The sequence below is a fragment of the Manis pentadactyla genome, chromosome 4 (genome assembly GCF_030020395.1).
Source record: "Manis pentadactyla isolate mManPen7 chromosome 4, mManPen7.hap1, whole genome shotgun sequence".
Classification (NCBI taxonomy): domain Eukaryota; kingdom Metazoa; phylum Chordata; class Mammalia; order Pholidota; family Manidae; genus Manis; species Manis pentadactyla.
The window spans coordinates 11,957,783-11,977,166 of NC_080022.1; the positions used below are offsets into that span (position 1 = coordinate 11,957,783).

Below are 19,384 nucleotides of genomic sequence, written 5' to 3' on the forward strand. Positions count from 1 at the left end.
CCCTCCCTACCCACCCATCCTCCCCAGTCCCTTTCCCTTTGGTAACTGTGAGTCCATTCTTGGGTTCTGTGAGTCTGCTGCTGTTTTGTTCCTTCAGTTTTTCTTTGTTCTTATACTCCACAGATGAGTGAAATCATTTGGTACTTGTCTTTCCCTGCCTGGCTTATTTCACTGAGCATAATGTCCTCCAGCTCCATCCATGTTGTTGCAAATGGTAGGATTTGTTTTCTTCTTATGGCTGAATAGTATTCCATTGTGTATATGTACCACCTCTTCTTTACCCATTCATCCACTGATGGACACTTAGGTTGCTTCCATTCCTTGGCTATTGTAAATAGTGCTGCGATAAACATAGGGGTGCATCTGTCTTTTTCAGACTAGGCTGCTGTATTCTTAGGGTAAATTCCTAGGAGTGGAATTCCTGGGTCAAATGGTATTTCTATTTTGAGCTTTTTGAGGAACCTCCATATTGCTTTCCACAATGGTTGAACTAAAGGAATTCTTTTTATCTCCTGCCTCCCCTGCTGTAGAGCTGTGGTCCTGGCAGGGCAGGCAGACAGTGGGTATGCTGGGGCCCTGGAGTGGGTGGGCTCACTGTCCCTACCCTTGGGCAGCCTCTGTTAGGGTTTCTCTAACTGTGGTCCCCAGACCACTTTGAGGACCTCTAGACAAGAAGGCACCTGGGCCCCCCCCAGACCTGCTGGAGCAATGGTGGCTCTGCTGGACATCTGTATGTTTCTCTTAAGAGCCTCTGGAAAAGTCCAAAAGAGCGATGGGAAAGCCGGGCAGGTGGGGGGACAGGTTGCTGATTTTCTGGGCTCCCTCCCTCCATCTCCCCAACCAGAGCCCTGCAGAGCCCTGATCTAAGTTTCCACCCAAGAAGCGCAGTGTCCCAGGCAGCTGCCACTGTCACAACATCCCCAGCCCCTCAGCTGCTCCATCTCCAAACACTTGGGCTTCTTTCTGCAGCTTCTCTGAGCCCAGCAGCAACATCACAGTCAGCGTTTCCTGAGGGCCTGCTCTGCAGGCTCTGCTTCTCTCCCCTCTCCTGGCCCTCTTTACATGGCTAACACAATAACCCTGCCACATAAGCACAATTATTATTCCCTTTTTTATAGATGAAAATGAGGCTCAGCGAGGTTAAGTGACTTGCCCAAGATCACACAGCAAGTACATGGCAGTGCCAAGATGCAAGTCCAGGCACTCTGACTCCAGGTGGGTTTTAATTCCTCTGTTACACCATCTGGGAATACCCTGAGGCTTGGGGTGTGTGTTCCCACCAGACAGACAGAGTCTGTTCTCCCATATCCCAGTCCCCCCACATCTCCTGTGTAATGACAGTGATAATAACTACTATGGTAATGGCCATAGTAAGAGCAGCCAACATCCATTAAACCTTCCCAGGTGACCAGAGATGCTCTAAGCCTCCATATGAATCACTTCAGTTAGCCCTCCAGCAGCACAATGAGGCGGACTCTATTTTTCTTGTTTTTACAAATGAGTCAACTGAGAGGCTCAGAGGCACAAAGAACTCCCAGCAGATGGTGGAGCCAAGAAGTTGGAGCCCAGATCCTGGGCTTCTGTGGCCCAAGTGGGCACTTTCAGAGAAGAAGGCACAGAGCCTGTACCTCCAGAGGCTGCTTGCAACCTGATGACTCAAAAACCAAATTACCCCAAGCCCCACCTATGGCGTCCCTCCCTGTCCACTTGGCTGACTCAGAAAACAAATGAAGCCACCAGCTCTAGGAAGCGCGCGCGCACACACACACACACACACACACAGAGGCAGGCAGCCTGTAGCCCTCAAGCTAGTGGGTATCCGGCCAGTGGCGGTCTCAGAGCTGGAGGGATAGGAGGCCAGCTCAGCCTTCTTCCCTGGGGCTCACAGAGACCCCAGCCCGGGCCCCCTGGGCAGTCCCTTTTGCTTTCTGGTCCAGCCCAGTCCAGCGCATGAACAGGGCTTGCTGGGGCATCATTCCCTTCCCTTCCTGCCAATAGCCTGCAGACCACACACAGCAGGGGGCTCTGCTCTGGGGTGTAGCCCCAGGAGTGGGAGTTGGGGGCTTGCTCTGGCTTCTGGCCTATGGGACAGAGGAGCAGGCCTCTGGGACTACTGACAGTCTGGCAACTCTGGGTTCTCAGGTTCTGGGCTACAGCCCTTTCTGGCCCCACTTCCAAAGTTGTTAACTGGCATCCCAGAGTATTTTTTGCCCTGGAAGACCCGCTCCCTGAGTGGGGCAGGGTGGGAAGTTTCTCACTGCTGAGGGCTGTTCTCAGGATGTTTCTGTGGTGTCAGGGGAAACCTCAGGGCTATAAAGGGTTGACACAGGCCAGGCACTGTTCCAAGGGCTCTACATATATTAATTCACTTATTCCTTATCACAATTCTATGTAGGAGGCCCACAGAGGTGAAGTTGCCAGTTGAGTGGTGGGATTTGGACCCAGGCAATTCGGCCCTGGGTCCAAGCTCTGAACCACTACACCACCATCTCCAACACCATTGTCTTCACCAGCAATTGTGCTCCTGGCTCTCTTACAAGCTCAAGCTATTTTTTTTTAAGGCAAGTGCCTTAATGTCATTGGGTTTTTGTTTCCCATCTCTAGGATCATAAGCCTGAAGCAGCTGGCACACGAGGAATGTAAGCAGCAGCTGCCTGGGTGTCTGAAGCTCCTGAGCTCTGGGCCTGTACAGGCCGGCGGTTGCCAGCTCCCCTGCCAAGGGGGTGTGGTTCTGCGCTGACCCATTTCTCAGGCTTCCCTGCTTTCCCATTACCCTGTCTGAAAGCCCACAGCTGGGCCCCGAACACCAGCTTCTTCCTGTGCCTGAAGCCGCTGGGCGAGGGAAGGGAAAGAAGCCCGCACCATTCAGGCTGACCTGCTCATCCTCATCTGATCTCACCCTGCAATTATCCTGCAACTTACCCTGTTTTGCAAGTGAGAAAACTGAACCTCAGAGAGGCAGTGCGCCCACCGACTTATCTTGCAACTGGAAAGGGCCTGTCTTACTCTAAAGTCGTCTCTGCCCACCTCACCCACACCCACCGACGTGCATCGCAGCACCATGCTTGCATGGGTGTCACTACCCGTCCTGCTCACAGCGCATGGCACAGGGCTGGAACTCAGGAACCATTTATTGTATGGACGGATGAACACACGCCCACACATCTCCATGAGTAAGGGAGCATGGGAGCGGTGGAGTCACTGTGTCTGTCTCCTGCCTCTGGGTCAGTCACCTGTGAGGCGCAGGGGTGTGAGTCTCTTCTTGAAGGGACTTGCCGGAGCCGTACTTGTGCCACACTTGCTCATTTCCCTGCTTTCCCCAGGATCTAAACCACATTCCCCTGGGACTCTCACACACCTGTCCTTTCGTGAGGACACTCTCCTGGTCAACCACAGGAAGAGGGAAAGGAGAGGTGCTCAAAGGAGGAAGTCACATCTATGGAAAACTCTAGTCTCCTATCAAGGTTAAGCCCAGGGCACTCTTTCCTGTGGACACCTGTCAAAACACTTGCAAGTGTCTGTTTATCTCTGTTTCCATCTCAGTCTCCCAAGGGATGGCAAAGGAAGGTCAGGGCAGCGTCTGATCTCTCGAGGCCACCAGCTCTGGCCAGCCCAGAGCAGGCACACACAGGCTGCACGGGACGAGATTACTTTCACGATGACTGTGCTGCTCTTCCCAACCACAGCAACTGATCTTCACACACAACCCTCTGAGGGAGGGGCTGTTATCCCATTTTAAAGTCGGGGAAACTGAGGTTCAAATTTTCAAAGCCCTCTGCCCTGGCTCACACAGCTTGAAAGGGGAGAAGCTGGGTCTGAATGAACACATTCCTCTTGGTTCATCCTCACAGCCACCTCAGAAGTATGGATTAGGGTCTTCATTTAAAACGAGGTGCAGAGAGATTGAGTAACATGTCCAAAGTCACACAGCTGCGACTGTTCATGATTAGCTTGGAACCTAGCCCGATTCCACGGCCTTGGGACAACACCAGGAGCACTGCCGAGGAGTTGGGAGTCAAAGCCATTTGGGAACCTCTAGTTTCCTGCGGAAGCCCCGGCTTCCTGCTGGTGCCTGGCAGCCACCCAGGGCAGTCTGCTGGCTCCTCCCCTGCCTCCCCTGGGGCCCGGAGCTCCTCTCCTCGGCCAGGCTGAGGGACAATCTGCCGGGAGCCTTTGGATTTGGAACCCAGCGGCCATCTTTCCTCAGCCTTCCCCCTTCCTCACCCTGCGGGCACTCTCAACTTTGGGGAGGGTTGGTGGGGACTGAGGTGGGAGGTGCCGAGGGAGAGACCTGAAAGGAGGGGTCTGCAGCCGCAGAGGGTGCTTAAGCGCTGGTGGGCCCTGTGCTGAGGTCTGGGGTCTGCGTGACTGATATGGGGACCAGACCCTTCTGGATAGGTGCGGTCCACTGACCCCCGACCACAGCAGGTGGGATGTAAATTAGACTCTGTAAAGCATGGGCTCTGGACACACGGCCTGGGATGCATAACATGGAGGGTGTGGTCCTTGGACCTGGATGCTGACAGGCTTCCTGCTGGGCCTGATTAGGAGAGAACCCTCAGACACCGAGACTCAGAAGCCCTGGCTTCTCTAACGCCATTCATTCATTCAGCTCAGAGGAATACCACCCGGGGACCCGGATGCAGCGGCTTCCACGCCTCCACCTCCACCTGGACATCTGTCACTGCGGGGTAAGTCCAGGGAGAGTGAGGCATCGCCCCGCCATCGCGGGCCCCCGCTTTCCTCCCGCGCCGCGCCAGGGGCTTCCTCTTAAGGCTGTGGGAAGGCGGAGGGGACAGCCCCGCGTGGCGCCATCCCCGGGCTCCAGGCCTCTCTGGGAACGGCTCCGGGGCCGACTCCCCGTGACGGAAGGGGACGGCGAGGGGACCCCCGGCCCAAGACCACGCTGTGTGGGAGTCGCCCAGGGCAGGCGCGTGGACGGGCGGCGCGTGAACCCCCCTGGTTCCCCATCGGCCCAGGCTGCGCACTCACCTGCGCTCATGCCGGCTCCTCGCGCTCATCGCCGGCTCCAGCGCGAAGGCCCGTGGCCCGGACCAGGGCGTCGGGATGCCCCACGGCGGGGGCGCGGGCAGAAGGCCGGGGCGAGGGCGGATGGCCAGGGACCTGCACGAGCGGGCAGCTGGCGCGGCGGGGAGGGTGCCGCAGTCGGGCTCTGCGCGCCGCCAAGCCCCGCCCGACCCACTGCGGTTACGTCGGCGCAGCGCCGGCCGGGACGCCGGGACTTGTAGTCCAGCTCGCCCATACCCAGCCGCCGCAGGGGCGTAGCGCCCATACCCGCAGGATGCCCCGGACAGGCGCACACGGCGCAGGGTCAGAGGGAGCCTGACAGGACAGTCTCAGACACACACAGACACACTCAGAGACAATAACCCTCAGACACGCAAACACAAGTATACAATACCCCTCCCACTCCACACAGATTGACATGTAGAGACACTTAAAAGACACAACCACCCTCACACACACACACACACACACACACACACACACACACACACACACACACACACAGGTGAGACAGGGAAACACAGGTACACAACCTCAGACACTCATAGATTCCTATACAGCAGCTCGACGCCCAAGACACAGAGACAACACCCAGATTTACATGAGTGTCACAGAGAGACAACACAAGTACAGTGGTATGACACTGAGAAACAAAGAAATAACCCTCCCACCTGACACCCTGCACACGGGACTCAGCCCCAGCTGCCTACTGTAGTGGTTAAGGACTATGCATGCTGGCTCAAACTGGCCTCTATCTCTTCCAGGGCTCAACACATACATTTGATAAAGGAGTAAATGTTGGTGGGACTTGCTGATGGGTGGAATGTGGAGGTGCAGGAATGTGTGGAATGAAAGATGTTTCCCACAGTTTTGGTCTGAGCAGGTGGGGGACAATGGAGCCATTTGCTGAGCTGCCAGAGGCTGCGTGGTGGAGCAGGTTGACCACCTGGGGCATGAGGCTGACTTCACCCAGTTCAGGTGAGAAGACCTATTTCATCTGCAGATGACATTTCCTATGGGGGCAGCTACTTTTCAGAGTCCCCATTTCCTCCTTCAGGTTTAGCTGGCAGCCTAATAGACCATGTAACCAGGGAAACACAGAACGGCTGGGTTTGGAAAAGTGGTCACTCAGATGGCCTTTCCAAGAGGCAGTGTGGTACAGCGCAAGCAGCTGGACTCTGGGCTTGAGTGGCATCTAGTGCTCTGCACCAATGAAGCCTGGGTTTGGATATGCGTCAGTTGCCTTTTTTTTTTTTTTTTAACGCTCTATGAGCTTAAAAAAGACACTTTCCCCCTCTGAACCTTTCTCCTCATTCATAAAATGAAAGCTGCTGAGGATGAAATGAGGTGGCAGGTGCTTGGTAGAAGCCAGTTGCCTTTTTAGATCCTGGTGCTGGGCTAAAACCTTCATAAAGCTGGGGTTTGGGGATGCATTGCAAGACTGAGCACCTCACTCTGCATATTGCCAGCACTGCCTGGCATTGGAGAGGCTCCATCCTCTGAGTAATCTGGGAAGATGCACCTGCTTCTCAGCCTGTCGCTGTATCCGGCAGGAGGCCAGAGGAAGCTTCCTTCCAAACCACAGAGGATGTGGGAGGTCCTGCCATTTGCCAGAGGTCACCTCTGGGGAAGTGGTTCTCACTGTGTGGTCATCTGGACGACCTGTGGGCTGGGCTCCAGGCCCGTGGGCCAGGATGGACGGAGCAGCTTCCCTTCCAGGGCTGCTGCTTCCATGGGGGCCCATGAGGACAGAATATGCCTGGTCCAAGTGGCAAAAGCCTTGAGAAGTCACTAATTTGGACCGGTTTATTCTAGTGCATTGTCTCACTTCTCAATTTCTCTAGTTTCACTAAATTTTTTCAACAAAAGGGGATTTTCCTACCTAGTGACAAACCCCGTGACAAGACTCTGGCTGTCTAGACATAAAATCGAGTTTCAGCAATTTGTCTTATAGTGTCCTGGGCAAGAAGAAGGGGCCAGAAGTTGAGAGGAGGAAGTCAGCCGGTGTGACGTGAGAGATGAGACATGGGTATTATTAGCCTTGCATAGACAAGCCATCCTCTGACCAGGGGGCCTCTAAGTCTGGCCAGTCATGCCAGAAATACAGCAAATTGTCAAGTACAGAGGGCTGGGAATTAATCCTTTGTAGTCTCTTTTGTGTTTAGCAGAAGGCCTTTCACACAGTAGGTATTTGGGAAGTTAAATTGAGTTTGTGGAGCATTTCTCTACTGCAGGCTAGATGCTTTCATATTTATCTTATTAAAAAAAATTAATATATGATATTTATCTTTAAAAATTCAGCTTGAGATGTAATTGAAAAAATTATATTCAAAGTATGACATGATTTAGTATACCGGTACACTGGAAGGATTCTGCCCCACTGAGTTTATTAACACACCCATCACCTATTTGCTGTTTTTTTGTTTTTGGTGCGAACTCATTTTTTCTTCAACCACAATTCTGAAAGGTAAATGATGTTAATTCCCATCTTATAGATAGGAAAACAGAGGCACAGAGATTCAGCAACTTGCCCAAAGACTAAGAAGAGATGGCTGGAGAAATGCCAGTATCCAGTATTATTTTTATAAATGAAGGCACATTGTCTGGATATAATCAGGGCACAGAATTAGCATAAAGGACAAAATGCTGTCTTTCTCTGCCCAGGTCTGCAGTTTTATTAGAAAAGTCTTTGTGACGGTCAAAATAGAATACTTGCCCAATCCAATAAAGAAAATCAAAGTAAATGAAACTACCAGTTGAGAATATTCCAGTTTAGCTCCAGTTTAAATGGGGTGAGAATGACCTACAGTTGCAAACTTGACAATTGATGAAGCTGATTTGAAGTGGCACCTCCATAGGTACCGTCTGCTTCTTATCAGTAGCTGGGTTGTAGAATTCCTCTTTACAAGCCACTAAGTTATTCATGAGAAAAAAACATCCTTCCCCACAGATCTAGAGATTAGAAGCAAAGTCAAATTATCCATGAATCCAAGTGGAATGTGACATTCCTGGCGCACAGAAACCAATTCGTTGTGGACATGGAAGGTGGCAGAGCTTTTGCTCTACTGCCCTCCAAGCCTGTGGTATGGGGCTCTGCCCCAGGGTTTTTCAGTTCTTACACAAATTTTCAGCTTTAACACCTGAGGGCTGCATTATGTGTGGTCTTACTGAAGTGGTCAAGAATTCTAGATGCTATACTTAAGGGCAAAGACCCTGATCTGAATTTCTGGTCATTTAGTGTTTGTTCCTTTTTTTCTTGGTGACCTTGGCTCCTAGGTGGCAGGGAACAAGTCTGGTTCCTCTTTCTCCCCGGCAACTCTTCTCTCCCAATGCTGGAGAGAGTGCTTTTGCATCATCCCCTTTTTAAAGCCAGAAATGCTCATTAAAGTTCATTCTCTGAGTCAGACATTTTTCTTAGCTGCCTGCCTCACGATCTGAGAAGCCATTGTTTCCTGGATGATCTCACTGCTGCAAGTTAAAACACAGCCTTAGCATATTCCTAAGAGTGAAATAGGGTCCATCTAAATGTGCCCTAGCAGGGGGAATGGTAAAGTTATGGTGCATCTGAGCTAGGGCAAGGACATGGGACAAGCATCATGATTAATTTTTCCTGCCTATGGTGAAAAATACAGTGAAATAAACAGTATAGTAAGAACAGGAGGGACCCCATCACAAGGCTAAAATTCCATTTTAAAAACTAGGGAAAGATTCCTAACATTTTATGGTAATCAGTCAACAACCCACCTCATCTTAAGGCAGGGCAGGAGTCCTAAATGGTCTGTCCCCACTGCTTGAGGGTCACCACTATCTTGGAGAAGAACAGGATCAAGAAATTCCTTGTTAAGTTCATCCTACAGAGTATCTAGAGGACTGACTGTGGATGGTGACAGTCTCAGCAGAGACAGACAGCATGCGACTTCATGTCAAGCCTGTGTCCCTCTGGCCCTTTGCCCCATCCTTGAAATCTTTAAAAAAAGACAGAACCCTGAACCCTTTAACACACCTCTTCTCTGAGGTCACCTGCACTCCCATGGGAGCATGTTCTGTCTTACATCAAGTAAGCTTTCTTGTTGCAGAACTTGACTGAACTTGTCTCTGAACTCTTTTCCATGATAAAAACAAGAACTCTCCAAATTCACCTCTGGTGGTAAATGTCTTTGTCATTTTGCTATTTCATTCAGCTTTCTAGACTTAAGCACAAATCTTCACTCCCTCTGTCCTACTTCAGAGAAGGGAAGGGCTACTGAGATCTCTGATCTGGGCTTCCAAGTTCCTGTCAGGTAGGCGACACGGACAGGACTGCAGCTATACGATCATGCTCTTTAATAGCTTGCCTGAAAATCTCGTTTCTTTGCCTCTGGGGAGTTCTCAGGACATAATCTCATTCCATCCAGTGCTCTGCAGCTCCCCACCAAATCCTGGGGTGGTAGGGGCTTAGTTCCCATGCTGTGCAGATTCAAGCGGATGCTGGATGCCTAGTGACCCTGGGTTTAAGAGTTGGCAAGGATAAGCCCAATGCCGAGCAGGAGTTCAATAAACTTTCCTTTTCTCCCTCTGTTCCTCCATGCTCTCTACTGACCGCATATCTGCTGCCATTTGCTGCTACACTCACTTCAATGAATTCCCACCTTTCTGACACTCCGACCTTTTTGAAAATTCTTTCTTGATTGGAGTCAAGAACCCTCCCCCATCCAGGCTGAGTTTTCACCTAGTGCGCAGGGAGACCTCCCCAGATGCAGCTGTCCAACAACACATCTACACTACACACCACTTAACCAGTTGTTAAAAAGGCTAAGGTAGAAAATAAATTACACACACACACACACACACACACACACACACACACACACGCACGCACATATGCTCATTGGAATTGCGCCTGCGAATCCAAAAGGAGTTGTACTATTGCTGTGTATGTGTGAGAAAAACACAGTATAATAACATTTATTCCTTAAAATTTTTATCATACATGCTGCATTCATGGAAAATCAAAACCCTTTAAGGAACTCAAATTAGATATAAATTCTATTCAGCTGAGCTGGTAATAGCCAGGTTTAACCTGGGAATTGTTAGGCTGAAGCTCTCTTCTCCTTGTAGGTTGCCATCATTTTCTTGATTTCAGCAATAGCTTTCCCTGGATTCAGCCCCTTGAAAAAAGACAGGAGAATCAATACCAAATGGTAAGCAGAACTCAATGGAAGAATCTGTGACCTCGGGCAAAACTCTACAGCTGGTATAATGTCAAAGGAAGAGGAATGCCAATCAAGCCGTTCACAGGCCAGGGGCTTAGGCTAAGAGCCCTCTTCTGTCTCCACAATCAAAAACACTCAGCTCTCTCTGGAAAGAGCCCTGCTGTGCTGAGTTGCTGTGCTGAGTTCCTGGGCGGTGGCTCACAGTCCCAGGCAGACACACCCAGGGCAGAGCGGGGAGAGCCATGTTCTCTAAACGCCCACAGAGATCCTGGAAAGAGCAAGTCTTCCCTGACCACAGCCAGCGGCAAAATGGGCCAGACATCTCTGTCTTTTTAACATTACTGTCAACAAAGGCGTGTGGAAGATTGACCCTCTCTGTTAACCCTTCATAGGCACCACCTTAAGTCTGGCCAGTCACACTGGGATTGGCTGCAGTTTGGCCCTTGCTGAAACATCTGCTCTGCAGGAGGCACAATAATTAAACCCAAGAGATACCAGCCCTGCAGAAGCAGGAAGGGAGACAAGCAAGTATTTGGCAAAATCAGATAGGGACTCATATGAGATTAGTGAAGGGTCCCCTCATTTTAGGCAACCCAGAAATTAAAGTGTGTGGAAAGGAAAAAAAAAAAGGAAAAGATCTTCAGGGAGTAAAAAAGGGAGCTAGAAGATACTCTTCAAAGACTGGTATGCAATGATCTCCAAAATATATTAAATGAAAACAGATGACTGTGACATCAAAGAGGCAGAAAAGGACACGGACACACGTGCATTTGCGAGAAGGCTAAAATACTTCTGGAAGGTTCCACAAGAAACTGGTAGCACCAGCTGCTTCCAGGGAGGGGGCTGGGGCTGGGGCAGGATAAAGGCCCTTCGGTTTACTACAGGGTTTTGAACTTAGTCAGTACCCGAGGGTACACCTACCTGGGCGCTGGGAGGATGAGCACTACCCTGGGAGGCAGGTGGCCCGCTCCAGCCCTGCCCTGCCCTGCCCTGCCCTGCCCTGCCTACGGGCTCCGCTTCCGCATCTGGAAAAGGGGTTGCACTTGGTGATTTTCCGCGTCCCTTCAGCTCAAATGATCTGGGCTTTGTCTAGCCTCACAGTGTCCATCCCTACCTCACTGCAGGGGAGGGCGGGCACAGAGGTCAGGGCCTCCATGCTCCACAGCCTTCTTGGCTGTGTGCTGCCCCATCACACGCAGGTCCGTGCCCAGAAATGCACCTCAGAATCCCCTGCAGAGCTTCTGAAGGAACGCCCACACCAGGCCTCATCACTCAGATGCTGTCCCTGACGGGCTCCAACAGGCCCAGCGCCCATTTGGGCGCTGGTTTTCTAAACAACAAAAGGCCCCACTTACTGAGTGCTTACCGTGTGCCAGGCACTGTCGAGACCATTAGCGTTCAGCTTGCCTCCCAAGTCAGAGTTCACTGGGGCAGAGCTGGGCAGAGACTGAGCCCTGGAATACTGGAGCCCGTGCTCTCCCTCACGTGCTGGGGACCTCCATGGGCCCCACAGCAGATCCAGATGCCAATACCATGAGAAGCACCTGGCAGAGGGCAGGGCCTCTGGAAACACCAGGTTTTCAGGCAAAACCCAGGCAATTACCCAGTTTAATTTCCTATTTTTAATGTGCTGCCTCTGCCCCGCTAACTGGGCATCCTGGAGTTTTCTATCTTGCTGCCTGCTTACTCACTCAACCTTTCAAGTGAAACGGCTTTGCCCACAGTCTCTGTTCAAATGACAGCCAACCCGTAGCTGGCCATCCACCTCTGATGTGGGCTGCTGTGGAAAGCTGGGCTGGGCCAGTGAGATTCTCTCCGAGGAATCTGAGCTAAGAAATGCTGAGAGAAGACAGGCAGGTGGCTGAAGCCAAAAGCCAGGGCAAGCCCAGCAAGCAGGGAGTATGAGCAAGAAGAGGGGCTGAAAACCCGGTAAGCAGAAGACACATGAGCAAAAAGAACAGGCTGCCTGCTTGAGAGCAGAACAGACTGGCAGCACTGCTGACACAGACACTGTGACGTGGAGACATGGCGACATGGTGACAAGCAACGGTACCTAGTCCTCAAAGCTGCCTGTGTTCCGACTGCCTGCCTCTTGTGGTTCCTACAAAGTCAGGGTGAACGCAGGCTCCTGTCCACGCATTCCTCTGGCGTGCTCCACTCCCTTGATGGCTGTGTGTACCGTACAAATAAACCCTTCTCCCGAGGGGGCCTAAGCCAAGTCTGTTCTTGCAAATGAGCACCAGATGAGCGCCCTGCCCCCCACTAAGATGGCAGGTGCACTCTGGTCTCTACCTCAAATCACCAGGTTTGCTCTCTGCCAATGGCCTCTTCATGAGCACATGCCACTTCTGACACGCCAGCTCTGAGATGGTGCTGAGGGCTGCCAGCCCCACCACGTACCTTGGGACAGGTTCTTGTGCAATTCATGATGGTGTGGCAGCGATACAGGGAGAATGGGTCCTGCAGCTTGGCCAGCCGCTCCTCTGTGAAGTCGTCTCTGGAGTCGATCATCCAGCGATAGGCCTGGAAGAACAGGGACTGATTAGCTGAGCGGCCGTCTTAACTGGCCAGGGCCGCCCTCTGGTGCATCTCCAAGCTCCAGCAGTGCAGACGGAAGCCTCTCAGCTTAGATGCCTTGTCTCCGCACTCTTCTTGCCATCTTTCAAGCACTCCCCACTCTTTTGTAGCTCTCCTTGATTAGTGATCCCCACAAACCTTGGAACCACACTGCACCTGGTATCCTGGTGCTTGGTGTAAGATCAGGCAGCATCTTCTAACGATTTCAAGTTGCCCATTAGCTTCCTACCCAGATTATGAATTAGTGAAGGCAGGGAATATATCGTATGACTCTCTTTATCTGTCTTCATAGCACCTACCCACTGTTTTGAGTTAACTGATGACTTAACAGAACTGTCTAGGGGTAATATTTGTCTCACTACTAATTTTTAAAATTAGTCTGTCCATCTCTGAAGCCTGAGATCAGCCAGGTGAAAAGTGATGAACATGCTGGTCACGGGCCTGTTCTAGCAGTGTTACTGAGAGGACATCTACGTTTCCCAACAATTCAGGTCACGGGTTCTGGTGCCAACTACGAATGTACAATATTATCTAGTCCTTAATGTGGTTGAGAATCAATACTGCTAAGTGGTCACAACCACGTAACTTCTCTTTTTGTGGGCAAGTGAGAAATGAGAAGTTTGGTTTTTTGTTGTTGTTGTTGCCTCAGAGTTTGTGAAAAGCACTGACCACAAATCTAAAAAGTACAAGCTTTCTGGGAACAAAGACAGTGACTTTCTTTGCACTGAAGTGTAAGGTGAAAGGCAATGAAAAACAATGCTTTCATTAGCTGAGAAAAATTCCCAATTTTACAACCGGGTAGTTGCCCCCTCCTCTACTTGCACATTAAAAATCCTTGTGAGAAGTAGGTGGGGAGCCCTCTAGTAGATTCAGCCTGCAGAGAGCGCATGAGTGGGCAGGGAAGAGCTAGCTGCACAGGGAATGCGTTTCAAATATCAACAAGACATGTTTTGCCAAAAACAAGCCGCCCCCCTTCGGGGTGCCCTTCATCACACTTCAATGAAGGCATTTTGCCAATGGAGCCCCAAATTTATTGAAAGCCAAATACAGATGGTACAACCAAGACCCTGTTTATAATGCATGCCAATGAAGGAAAACATCGCTCCTCGGAATGTCTGGTTTCCAACAATACATTGTCCTTTTGGATTTCTGGATGCTTGAGTTTCTCTTAAAACAACTAAGGAGCACCTTACCTGCATAAGAACTGCAGGTCCCAAATATTTGTCTCCATTCCACCAGTAGCTAGGGCAGCTGGTGCTGCAGCAGGCACAGAGGATGCACTCGTAGAGGCCATCCTGCGGGGAGAGACCGCCTATCAGGAGCACGTGACAGAAGGCTGTCATGTCCTCAGTGGATTAAATGTGATGTGTGGGGTCAGTGCATGAACAAAGCACCTACTTGCATGTGAGATTTTGGCAAAATCCTAGGGGTGGTTTGCAGAGATTTATCAGATTCATAAAAGAAAGATCTTGGAATTGAAATGTAGACATTTGCTGGATTACTGCCCAGAGTTCCTAAGTCCAAGTACAACGCACTTATCCTTTCATAAACAATAACCCCCATATCAAAAGAAAAAATTAACAGAAACAGAGAGAAACCTCACCATCTAGACTGCAGTCTAGGAGAAATTAAAAAGGCCCCAGGTGCTGGGGCATCTAGTGGTGCCACCAGCTTCTGCCTGGGTACAGCAGAGGACACCTCAGGTTTTCAATGGGAACATCAACATCATCCTAAATAATATGTAAGCACTGTGCTTTACCTCACTTGATCATCAAATAATTCTATGGGGTGAGTACTAATTAGACTCTCATTTTATGGGTAAGGAACTGAGCCTCAGAGAGATTAAGAGAGAGTTACACAGCTGCAAGTAGCAGAGCTGGGATGGGACCCCAGAGAGTGTGATTCAGCAACCCCTGCTCTCTAACACCTGGCAAATTGACTTCATCTGCCAACCAGTTCTAGCAAACTGGACTTTCTGATTTTGGGAATAATAGAAACCAATTAAAAGCATCAGAACAGAAGGGAACACTGACAGTTGATGTGACAGGTGGTAACAGACGACACAGAGTTGGTCATAACCTTCAACAAAATCTATGTTCTGTTCAGGCAGCAGATGGGAGTATAAACTGCTCCCATGGGTCCAGAATGCATAAGGTCATAGGATTAATAGGCTTAATTAATTATAGTCATTCTTTAGTTCACTTATAGAAAAATCTTAACAAGAAATCAACTAACTTTTTGGATAGAACTTGAAAGTTAAAGATGTTTAGCCTTATTTTTAACAGTAAAAATTGGAAACAATCTCATTGTTCATCAATACTGGAATGGTTAAATAATACACAGTGCATACACTTGGAGTAGTAGAATGCAAAGTGTAAGCTAATCCTTATGAAGGATTTTTAAGAACATGGGGAAATGCTCACAAAAACATAAGTGAAAACGGCAGGATACAAAAGCATATTTATTTACATTTTGATCCCAGCTACATAAAAATGCAAAGCAATATAAAAAAGGAAAAACAAAGGTAGTTGTCAACAAGGTTATCTTTGGGTGATGGAATTAACTGATTATTTACAAAATAGGTCTCTGTATTTTCCAATTATATACAGTGAGCATTATGACTTCTAAAATCATGAAAGTTATGTTCAGCACATTAATTTAAGGAAGTAAAAAATGCTTAGCAAATGTTTTGTATTTAAATGAGTAAATGGATTCTGGAAAACATGCAGGGGAGCCCTTCATTTCTTCACAAGAGCACACGGAGGACATGGTTACCAGCTATGAGCACGTCAAGCTGAGGAATGAGACGACTAGTGAGGCCAGAGCAGCCAGCTCCAACCCGGACCCTGGCATCTGCCAGACTCCCTGGGAGTTAGAAGTGTGGCGGCAGAGCTATGACTCTTCAAAAAGAAGCAGAAACTCCTGGAAGAGGAGTCAGCTGCTCACTGACTTAGAACACCACTGCGTGGGCCTTCATCATCTCCACGACGACGAGCTGGGCATTCTCACTAGGTGCAGAGGGAGCTAAACATTCCCCAAAATTTCTAAAAGGTAGAATTCATTCATTCATTCACACAATATTTATTGATAAATTACATATGCCAGGGCCTAGGGATCCAGAAAGGAGTAAGACAGCCCCTGCCCTTGAGGCATACTCCATCTGCTAACAGACTGGTGTGTAAATGATTCTCTCAGGGTAAGTGCTGTATTGAAAAACGCATCAAGCGGAGGCCACGTAAGCATGTCCTTGGCCCTGTGCAAGCAAGCTGTGTGGACCCATCTCTGGTCCCCTTGCCACCTCTTCCTCTCCACAAGGACAGTGAGTGTGCAGGGAGGAAGCACGTACATCAGCTTCTTAGCGGAGGTAAAGGCAGCGCAAGAGAAGGAGACTAGCACACACTGGTGGTGCTCCATCACATGAACAGACTACACAGCCTGTATGGAGGAACAGCAACTCCAAGAGAGTGAGAGGGCCCAGCAGGACCCCACATGAGGTTAGGAAAGAAGATCAAGGTTCTAGTCCCAGCTCTGCCACTGCTTTGTTCCCATCTGTCAAATGGGATGTGTTTTATTTGTCCTGTGTTAAAGAGTTGAGTTAGCCATCAGCCATTATTGACCAAACAGTCTGCACACTGGCTTTTTAAAAAAAAGGGACATCCTGGCAGCACAGCTAAGGACCTGCAGCCCTAGGCAGGGCAGGCGCTCCAGCGACCTGGCCCACTCGGGTCCCCCAGGGATTCACCCTACCCTCCCGACCCTGAGGTGGGTGACCAACCCCTGGACAGATGCTCTTGAAATTCCTTTCCAGAATCCACTAAATGGTCTGCATTATCTCATAAGGCTACCCTCCCCACTGTCCCCTCAAACCACACTTCCTGGCAAACATCTTTTTCACAAATTCCTCAAATCAAGACAATAGATGGGAACTAATGACCAGTTTCTCACGATCTTCTATGGACTGGAGATATTGCTGCCTGCCTTCCTGGGATTCATCCTTCTTCTTCAAATAAGGCTCAATGGATTTGTACTGGGCATAGAAGTTGCTCAAATCCTAAGGTTAAGAGGAAGAAGAAAAAAGGGTCAGATTCTACCAATAGCCCCTAGCATTCTTATTTATGCCATTTCTTGGACACTGACTACTTCTCTATCCTGTGACATAAGTCAGACTCTCTGCCTTTGGCATGGATACGTGCCAAGATTACAAAAGAAGAGATGGCCTCAATGTTAAGTATGGTTAGCAGATCTCTTCCTCACCACTCGGAGAACTTTTCAGTCCCACAGTCCTTTGTCCCCACTTGCCCGGTCAGTGAAGGTGGTCAACTATAAGGAGGGAATTTCAAGTAAAACACAGAACAACTGTTACTTTCCCAATTGGTACTTTCCACATGAATTCTTTGTAGTTATGGCCAAATTCTTCATTTTGGGGACTGTTCCAACTCTAAAATTCTGTGCCCTGTTAATTCCTAAACAATCCTCATCAAATGAGCTGCTGGAGAATCTGCTAGGCCTGTTTATCTTCCGCTGCTCCAATTCCTTAATTAAACTTAGACAGAAAAAAGCCCCAAAGAACAAATAGCATAACACACATATTCCTCTTCCTTCCTCCCCTAAAAAAAATAAATAAATGAGAGAGGGAGAGAGAGAGGTTGTTGGGAAAGGGAGGGAGAGGCACAGAAACTCACAGGAACAAGATCCTTTATCACATACATATGCGGAAGAGGGTAGATCTTGGAGACTTTGCTGAGGTTGGTGTCAATCCTCCGGGTACAAGCCAGAGTGTTGCCTCCGTTGATGTTCATTGCACAAGAGCCACAGATACCTGGGCGAAAGCACATTGCACACCTCCTTACCCGGGCCCGCGCCAGCCCAGCTCCCAGGTCTCTCTCCTGCGCTGCGATTGCTCTCCCATGTTCAGGAGCAGCACTGGCTGGAACCCACCTGTGAGGGAAGCGCTCTGCTGCCTGTCTTCCTTGTCCTCCTCCTTCCTGCCTAGAATGGAGGTCTAACCGCTGTCGTTCCGAAGACCATTGGTGACCACAAGGCAACCCTGAGGTTGGAAGCTACGTGCTAAGAATGGCGCTGGAGGACAGAAGGAGCCTGAGGCGCTGGGAGCATAACAGGGTTCCCACACCAGTCCTCGCTCAACGTGTCATGTATTTTGAGGGAAAAACCAGCTTGTTTTTTTAAGCCACTGTAATTTGAACTCACTTTAACATACAATATCCCAAAGCAAATCAACACTGTCTTGGCCATTTTAAGGCTGACGCCTGGGTAGAGATTATCTAGAGATAGATCTCTCGTTCTACTGTCTCCTTTGTACCACCCTCCGGCTGAGAGACCCACACAAGCTGCCCGAGCACTCACTTTCCAAGAAGAATGAGCTAATGTGAAAACAAAACCAACCAAACCAAGCAAAAATAAGGTGCTGATCAAGGACCTAAATGAGAATTTTCTTAGCCTGGGCTCATTTCCTGTGTATGGAAATTTTAGTTTAAAAATGATTTTGCAACCGAACTCCTCTGAAGCTGTTTTTGAGGATCATCAGGCCAAAGAGTGTAATGACTTGTAGATTTGCACTGGGTTATCACTTTTATAAGACTATATACTCTCCGTCTCCTGTAGATCTTAGAGTATAAAGGAACACAAAGGTCTGTCTTAAGCAAATATTCCCAAAGTTCTCCAAGAGACTAAATATTACTGATACATTTATGTATGCCTAGCCTCCAACCAAACCAGTAAGCTTTTGTAAGAAATGGTATATGATTTAATAAATAAACCTCTTAAAAAGGTCCCCTGGACATTCTTTTAATAAGCAATAAGAAAAAGAGGAGTGGCAATTAGTATCACTCTGCCTCATTTTTTTTTTAGTCCAGATGGGCCACACCTTATGTTCTTGGCTCTGAAAGTCTTGCGGGGAAAGGCTTCTGAAAAGCATCTAAATTTCCCATGTTGCCAAGACTTACATGGGGCAGGATGGTATTTAGTTACAGCAGAATGCTCCCTGAACAGCAGGACTCAGCCAAACTCTCATAGTATCTGTCAGCATTTGCTACATCAAATCTAATCCTGTAAGATTAGCTGGATCAACACAGATGTCTTAGAAGTAAGACTTTAAATGTTTGAAATGTATAGCAGAAGGTAAGAAGCAATGGGCCAGTATCTATAGTGACTTTTCCTTTCACGGAAGGTTATTTTATGAAGAAAGTCGTATCACAGCCCTCGGTCTCAGCTCAGACTACCCTGTTTTGGTTTTATCCCAGGTTTCCCGGCCCATCCAGCGGAGTGCATTCCTGAGAGCACAGCTCTGGAATCAACAACTGGCTGACTCCTGAGTCCCCAACTCATGATTTGTGTCCTTTTGGAAGTTTCTTAACCTCACTGGGCCTCAGTTTCTTCATCTGTACACCGAGTGTAAATAATACTAGCACCTGTCTATCTCATGAAGAGTACACAGAATAGGGCCTTGCACACAAAGACTGCTCCATGGCCATTAGGGCCAGGGGTGTCATAAAGACAGTAGAAACTTTCCACTGCCCCTGCCCCCACCCCCATGAGCAGAGCAGTGCAGAGGAGGCCAGCTAGCATAT

The 19,384-nt window shown here is 49.1% G+C and overlaps 2 protein-coding genes and 1 long non-coding RNA gene across 8 annotated transcripts in view; 1 reads left to right on the top strand and 2 right to left on the bottom strand.

The window, feature by feature from the left end:
• Nucleotides 1-5,197, bottom strand: part of ATP13A2 (ATPase cation transporting 13A2) — an 18,664-nt gene extending 13,467 nt beyond the window's left edge. For all 5 annotated transcript variants that reach the window (XM_036914396.2, XM_036914399.2, XM_036914398.2 and 2 more), the window contains exon 1: nt 4,993-5,197. In XM_036914396.2, coding sequence (XP_036770291.2) covers nt 4,993-5,002 — 10 coding nt within the window. In that variant the 5' untranslated portion in view covers nt 5,003-5,197. The remainder of the gene's footprint in view (nt 1-4,992) is intronic.
• LOC130683309 (uncharacterized) lies at nt 2,453-19,220 on the top strand. Its single transcript, XR_008996908.1, has 3 exons — nt 2,453-4,691; nt 5,912-6,006; nt 19,058-19,220. It is a non-coding gene; the product is annotated as an uncharacterized LOC130683309 (long non-coding RNA).
• SDHB (succinate dehydrogenase complex iron sulfur subunit B) overlaps nt 9,946-19,384 on the bottom strand; it is a 25,050-nt gene continuing 15,611 nt past the window's right edge. Inside the window, exons 4-8 of one of the 2 annotated variants that reach the window (XM_036914400.2) lie at nt 17,480-17,616; nt 16,732-16,848; nt 13,991-14,092; nt 12,621-12,743; nt 9,946-10,175 (exon numbers count right to left, since the gene is read on the bottom strand). In XM_036914400.2, coding sequence (XP_036770295.2) covers nt 10,098-10,175; nt 12,621-12,743; nt 13,991-14,092; nt 16,732-16,848; nt 17,480-17,616 — 557 coding nt within the window. In that variant the 3' untranslated portion in view covers nt 9,946-10,097. The remainder of the gene's footprint in view (nt 10,176-12,620; nt 12,744-13,990; nt 14,093-16,731; nt 16,849-17,479; nt 17,617-19,384) is intronic. The other variant, XM_036914401.2, reaches the window with a different exon arrangement.